Source organism: Penaeus monodon, chromosome 11, assembly GCF_015228065.2.
Source record: "Penaeus monodon isolate SGIC_2016 chromosome 11, NSTDA_Pmon_1, whole genome shotgun sequence".
NCBI lineage: Eukaryota > Metazoa > Arthropoda > Malacostraca > Decapoda > Penaeidae > Penaeus > Penaeus monodon.
In genome coordinates this window covers 22198140-22205639 of record NC_051396.1, presented here as the reverse complement: position 1 = coordinate 22205639, position 7500 = coordinate 22198140, and the positions used below count along the sequence as shown (strand labels likewise).

Genomic DNA, 7500 nt, shown 5'->3' with positions numbered 1-7500 from the left:
GGTACCAAGTTTTTTCCTAAAACCAAAGTGAGTGGTGGCAGCAACTTGTGGCCATTAAAGAAAGAGGAGAAATGTTTGGCATTCAACCTTTTAAACACTTTAGAGAAAATAGGTATGACTGAAATTGGCCTATGCTCTTTTGGGGAGTTGCTGGGTAATGATCCTTTTGGGAATGACGTAACTTTAGCAACATCCCAACAAATGGGAAAAGAACCCTTTCTAATTAGAATACAAAATATAACTGCCAATTTTGGTGATAATAATTTAGCAATGTCCTTTAAAAACATGGAAAACAGGGGGAATATTGGAATCATGGCAAAACAAAGCTTCAAAGAAGCTCATCAATTATGAGCATGGGATGTACCTGTAAGAATCTACTTTAGATGATTATTATAATTTATTTCTGCAGTTCTACGAGCATGACTGTAATTATCCCAAGAAATAGAATAAATAGAGGACCATAATTTATAAGTACTTTGTTTATTCTGCAGAACCTCTCTGCATTCTACAGTAAACCAAGATTTGTCTCTGGATCATCTTAGAAGAACCCTACTAGCAATAATGTCAGAGAGTTTGGAGGTAAGGAATGACACACAGAAATTTGCCTTGTAAATATTCCTCCAATTAATGGCAGATATATAATTTTTAGCATGGTCCCAATTGATGCATGGTTTTAGGTAGACCTTATGCGACAGCATAAAATCAGGCACAGAAAAATTGAGCTGAACAGTTGGATTTATAGAACTGTGATAAGAGCTGTAACAAGTTGTTCACAACCAGAGAGACAAGAGAGACATTTTGCCATAAATATAGTTTATAAATTTTCATCAAAAAATACATCTAGTAACAATGACATTCTCATTCACAATTTCTCTAGTCTGTATCAAATATCACAATTACTCTCACATGTTTTTAGGGACATGAGCCCTATGGAGAGTCAAAACTGTGGTTACTTTGAAATGTTAACTTCAATAGTAATTTCAGTGACATATAAGAAAAGACTGAAAGAATAGCTTGTTTATGTGATAAAGAAACAATGGGGTCTCTACAGTAAATACAGTATTTGTACCATTCACCTATCAACACAAGGCTATAAATACAAATTCAGTAATTTGTAAAAAATACTCAAACACATACAGTCATCCATGGCTACATATCTATCATTTCTCTAGGGTTATTAAAACAAAATTTTAATAGAAAATCAACAATATTTATGGGGTATCCATTGCAATGCTTGTTCTATAATCAATTGAAAATATCCTTATCTGATAGTGACACACAAAAATATATATATATATATATTATTTCCTGCTTAATGGGCCAAGCATCTCATGTATTCCAATTTTTGGTGCATTAACAGCATCCAGATGATGGTGCTCCGGTGGACCGAAGTTCGGCCCTTGAGGAGCAAACACCTGATTGTAACCGAGATTCAGCTGTGCAGGAGGCATCGGCGCTACCTGTTGTTGCTGTTGCTGCTTGAGGTTGCGATGCTGGGGGAAGGTTGGCATCATTCGTGGGTCACATGCTGAAACCAGTAGAAACCCTCATGAAGTGTGTGAAGTATTATATCGCTTCTACTTATTTATGGAAATCTACACATACATACCCATATATATACAGACAAGAAAGTTGACAGGCAGTGAAAAAAAGATTATCAGATTATCTAATATGATTTTGTTCATGGAATTTAAGGTGTAAAAGCCATTTTTTCCTTTCAACTATTTGCATTTGCTTTTTTGCACAGCACATTATATAAAATGAAGGATGACATCAAAGTGATAAATTTGCTACTGTTTCTGAAAATGAAACTTTAAGTCCACTTCTGTTTGTTCTATGAGTTGTCTTTTTGTGTCTGCTAGAAAACAGGGCAGTAAAATATATCATGGAGAGGATATGCAGAAGTACTTATAAACTGTTTTATGCAAGAATCTAAATCTTTTTAGAAACAGTCACCATTCAATACTGACTGGAAGTATTAAAACACAATACTTTTGCTCTCATAAGAGCTTGACCTTCTAAAACTTACAAACCAAATGAAAAGATGTAGGCAACAAAACCAGTAATCAATTTCTGTCTTTCAATTGAAGAGAAATCAACAAATTAATTATTAATACCAAGGTACTTCTAAGGCAGGTAGCAACATTTTGTCTTGATTAAAATCTTAGTTGGCTACTGCAGAGATAAACCTAGCCTCCTTGCCATCATTTATTACAGATATTAACTGGTTTTCCTGTTTCTTTTTTTTATATTATCATTACTGACAAAGAAAATATACTGAAAGTTACCATAATATATTGCAAAAATTGACAGTTAAAAATGGGGCAAAACTAAATGATGTCATTACATTTAGCTAATGAGCATGTGCTGTGAGATGTCAGCTGTAGCTAGATACATATTTATTTGTATAATTTATTCAATATTGGTTTAAGGAAATAAAAAATTCCACTCTTATTTGTGACAACTACATTCAAACCAAACAGCCATCAGAATACTCTGGGGAAAAAGTAATTGTATTTTTTGGGTTCAACACACATTATAGAAGTGGTGCTATCTTGATTAAAACATTCCTTATCATATTTTTTTTCATGTTCTTTAGCAATGTGCTATTTGCTCACCAAAGGAAGATCAATTTTCTGATGAACTTGGGTTCATACTATTGTACTATGCTGTCAAGTATGCAGATATATGAGTATCCAACAACACATGGTTAAATATCTAATAAAATTATTCAAAAATTAGAAAAAGACAAGTAGATCAGGGAATAAATTCATGAAAATTCTCCTTAAATTTCTCATACAATTTTGGCAGTGCCTCACTAAAGGCCCTTTAAAATGCATTTGTAGGAGAGACCATATTTGTTACACTATGTATGCAGATATACTGAAGCAGATTTCCCCCCTGCCATGTAAAATTTTACCCCTTGCAGGTTACATGAGATCAAGGATCTTAATACATTTACTGTACTATGCAATTTAAATAAAGTTAGTACTCTGAGGCTGTTAAAAGAAAGTAAAATAATCTTTGATAACCTAAAATATAGTATTCATGTGATACAGTGTGCAGATTCTCAGGTGTGCATACTTACGAAGAGGATGCTCTTTGAAATAGGAACTCTCCAGACATTCTTCTGCTGTTGCTCTTCTCTTTGGATCATACATAAATAAAAAGTTTAGGAGACGGTGCCCTGATGAAGACAGCATGGGAAATTTGGTCTTCAAATTGTTGTATGGTTGTGGTTTCAAAGTGAAATTTTCTATTGCTGGTAACTGTGAAAAGTCTGGCCATATGTTGTCATTTGGTGTTCCTGTCCAGAAAAGAAAAGAAAACATTAGTTCAAGAAAAAGATTGTGTTTCATCAGAGCTCTTTCTATTTATTTTTACTAATTAATATATAGGAACATTAGCAAAACCATGATGTACTGTATATGTCATACACGCATTGTAATAAGAAATATGAAATGTACGTATACCTAATGTTTGAATTTCAGTTAAACATAATGTCTTATGACCTATATACTTTTAGGGGGAGGGAGGGGTATGTAGCTCTGGGTATACATGTGTCCTTTGAGAAAGGGGTTGAGGTAGGAAGACCACAGGATTGGGAAGGATCTGCATGGTACATGTCAGCTGGCTCTTCATATGTGTGTACATATATGATTTTACAGTTTAAAAATGTACAGACCTAAAAGATTTATGATCAGATTGATTTGTTCTATTTCCGACTTCCCTGGGAGCAGTGGCTTATGTAGCAGAAGTTCCCCAAGGATGCATCCAGCTGCCCACATGTCGACTCCTGTTGTCTGTGTCTTTGCCTGGATAGAACAAATGATGAAAGGTGGAATTAGGTATGTACTATATGCAGAATACATGCTAGAGCAATTTACAGTTAAATTGACTGGTTTGCCATTACTGTGTGAGTGTATGGGGGGAGGGGGTGAAAGTGTGAATAAAAGGAAAAAATAAAACCAAGGGGGAAAAAAAAATGTTTTAAGTTATGCATGAATATCATAGCTGGAGTGACTAAAATGTAATTACTTCAAATCTGAATGAAAATGATATATACATTTATTTACTTTCCAAATTAATAATTTACTCAAAAATGCTTCATAAAATAAAACTTATAATATATCCATGAAAGGAAAAATATAATTTACAAAATCTAATTTCTTTATGCAAACCTTTCTGCTGTACACCAAGTTGCATCAAAGAGGGAGAAGGAATAAGAAAGGAAGAAGAAAGAAGAGAGAATAAAACAGAAAGACACAAAAAACAACAATACTTTTACTGCTACTAATAATAGGTAGAAGGAGAAGAAAACAAAAAAAGAAAAAGAAAACAAAAAAGAAAGAAGAGAAGAAGAAGAAGAAGAAGAAGAAGAAGAAGAAGAAGAAGAAGAAGAAGAAGGAGAGAGAGAGAGAGAGAGAGAGAGAGAGAGAGAAGAGAGAGAGAGAGAGAGAGAGAAAGAGAGAGAAGAAGAAGAAGAAGAAGAAGAAGAAGAAGGAAAAGAAGAAGAAGAAGAAGAAGAAGAAGAAGAAGAAGAAGAAGAAGAAGAAGAAGAAGAAGAAGAAGAAGAAGAAGAAGAAGAAGAAGAAGAAGAAAAAGAAAAAGAAGAAGAAAAAAAAAAAAAAAAAAAAAAAAAACAAGAGAGAGCACTGACTAGCTGCTGACTACCTCTCTTCACCCCAAACCCAAACCATTGCCAAGAGCATGAGTCACCTGGAAGAGCAGCTCAGGAGCTCGATACCACAGAGTGACAACCTGAGGGGTCATTGGTGACATCGGATAACCCAGTTCACGTGCCAACCCAAAATCAGCTGTAGAAAAAAATAATATATATATTACAAATGCATCTATACATACAAATAAGTATACAGTATTGGGATGGCACTGATTTAGGTATTTATATATTACATATCTGGCATAATCCAAAGAACTAACAATAAAAATTATGATAGAATTACTTTCTATGAGGCAGCTAATGTCTTACTTAATGAAATTAATAAATACTGAAAGATCACAGAAAATCATTTCTAAAACAAGGAAATCCTATGAATCTTTCACATAAGCAGTAAATTAGCCTCCATAAATTATAGATACTTAACATTCTGCTTTCCCTAATTTTGAAGAAGAAAATAAGGAAGAAGCAGAAGCAGATGAAGAAAATAAATAAATAAAAAAGTCAAACATTGCAGTGAAGTCTATGCATGGTGTTTCAATTATGAATGTCTTTAACGTTATCAAACTATCCAGCAGGGGTTTTAACACCCCTTCCTTCTTTTCCCTGTGCACATGCTTTACATGAATGATAAGCTTGAGTTCTTTTGTTTTTGTTTTGTTATTAATTCTATACATGGGATAATTTTTTGACAATATTACCTATGTTTCATGATCCAGCAACCCTGAACTACCTGGCCGGTTATTTATACTTCCTTGCTTTTACATATAAGAATGAGCCAAAGCCACACTTGAAGGCTTGAAGTCATACCTATTTTTATTGTTCCCTGGTTTGTGAGGAGCAAGTTTGACACTTTCACATCTCTGTGGACAATCTCTTTGCAATGAAGATATGCCAAGCCTTTGAAAACCTGTAAAGAAAAGTAGAATGGGAAGTTAGAAGGACTAAGGAAGGGTAATAATATATGGTAATTTTATTCCCTCTATTTATAAGCCCTATGAATCCACTGTTGCTGACACATAATTGAACTTCTTTTGTGTCGTTCCTTTACTGAGAACTGCATATTTAACCCAGCCACAATGAGAGACCCTAGTGCCATACTGATCAATGCATCACAGTGCATACAGAGTCAGCTGCTTGAAGAAAAATCAGAAGCTTGGGAAACATTGTACTACCCTGTTCTCTATGCCCATAGTTGTGGCATAAACACTTTTTTGGGTAATGATACAAAAAAGCAGCTTTAGGCCAGGTTTTGAGAGGCTATTTCTTCTCAACAAATGCATCTAGGGCTAAAGAAGCATGCAACTGCTTAGCATGTACAATTTAGAGCAGGCTCAACCATGAATGACATGAAGACATTAACCCAGTGTGAGTTTACCATGATGTGATAAGACAGGATAGGATGTCATTTTGGCATGAATGTATTAAGAAATCGGGCCATACACTTAGTGCAAATGAAACAAGACAATATCATCTGATTTTCTTTATCCAGATCATAATAGGCTGTTTTACTTGCACAGACCCCATATCATCTCCCTAGGTGCTCCAGAACTCAATGCAATAATAATAACAATAAGTAACATTTTGTAATATTAAAATTTCTGTAATACAACAAGCACCACCGGTCACGGTGACCAGGAATAGGATCTTGAACATGGACATAGCATCCTCTCTGGAGCCGGCGCTGTTCCATTCATGGGTCATGGACAGTACATTCCACATTGATAATAATGCAAAATCCCCTTCCTAAATGCCAATGGGTCTAATCACCCTCCAAGAGGTTTGTGCACTTGTGGCGAGTCATTCCTGTCACCCCAGTTTTCACTTGAAATGCTTACAGCATCAACTTTGTGTAATCCTGGCCCGTACCCAAATTTTCCAATGACAGCATGTTCATGTCACTTCCCACTTTTGCCAAATTTTTTCATGACATGATGGTCACATCATCTGGATTGTAGGAATTAAGAAAAGACAACCATGTACAAGAATTTTAATATATGACTGAAATCCCCACATCAAATGCTGTAGTTATGTAACAAGTGCCCCATACACAAATAATTTCTATATATTACACCTATATAGATATTTCAAGTTTCCAGTCTTACATGCAATAAGTATAACTTAAAATCAGTAAAAATGTTAATAATAATTTACTTCATAAAGGTTGATTTACCACTAGATTTGAGAACTAAAAGAAATAATACTAATAGAAATAACTTACCTGTATCATAATGCACTTTACTTGTGCTTCCATAAATGGTATTTGCATATTGTCAAGCAAGCTGGCCAAATCCTGTTCACAGTATTCCATCACAAGGAATATGCTGAAAAATATATGATAACTGGATCTTACAAAAAACTATGATAAGAGAAAGTCTGATTTTTATGCATGAACACTGTTCTAAAAGATAATGCAATAAAGTTATTTCCCAAGATGGTATTAAAAAACATAAGCCAGTAGTCAGAAAATTATCATCATCCGACAGGCTTAGTAGTCAACTCCTTGATAACTTGTGGTGCCATCTATGTGGAAAAAAAAGATAATACAAAGCCAAAGTGGACATGTATACATGCACTCCCAGAATCATTATGGACACACTCGCCGGAGTGTGTCCAACTCCACGTCACAAAATTTATTCAGTAATCTAAGTTGCTGTAAATGGGCATGCCCTTTGGGCACTGTCTGAGGGGAGGGTTGATGGGGGCTCCGCCCCCCAACACCCCAGGGGAAACATTATCTTCTCCTCAGTATGCATGGCAAGAAAGAGTTAAGACTTAAGCTGTTAGTTCCGCTTTTTGCGATATTTTCCCTTTATTTGTGG

At 34.9% G+C, this 7500-nt stretch overlaps 1 protein-coding gene across 2 annotated transcripts in view; it reads right to left on the bottom strand.

Moving 5' to 3' along the window:
- Nucleotides 1–600: 600 nt before the first annotated feature.
- LOC119578809 (cyclin-dependent kinase 10-like) overlaps nt 601–7500 on the bottom strand; it is an 8613-nt gene continuing 1713 nt past the window's right edge. For both annotated transcript variants that reach the window (XM_037926442.1, XM_037926443.1), the window contains exons 5-10: nt 6900–7002; nt 5489–5588; nt 4720–4817; nt 3686–3815; nt 3089–3307; nt 601–1528 (exon numbers count right to left, since the gene is read on the bottom strand). In XM_037926442.1, coding sequence (XP_037782370.1) covers nt 1302–1528; nt 3089–3307; nt 3686–3815; nt 4720–4817; nt 5489–5588; nt 6900–7002 — 877 coding nt within the window. In that variant the 3' untranslated portion in view covers nt 601–1301. The remainder of the gene's footprint in view (nt 1529–3088; nt 3308–3685; nt 3816–4719; nt 4818–5488; nt 5589–6899; nt 7003–7500) is intronic.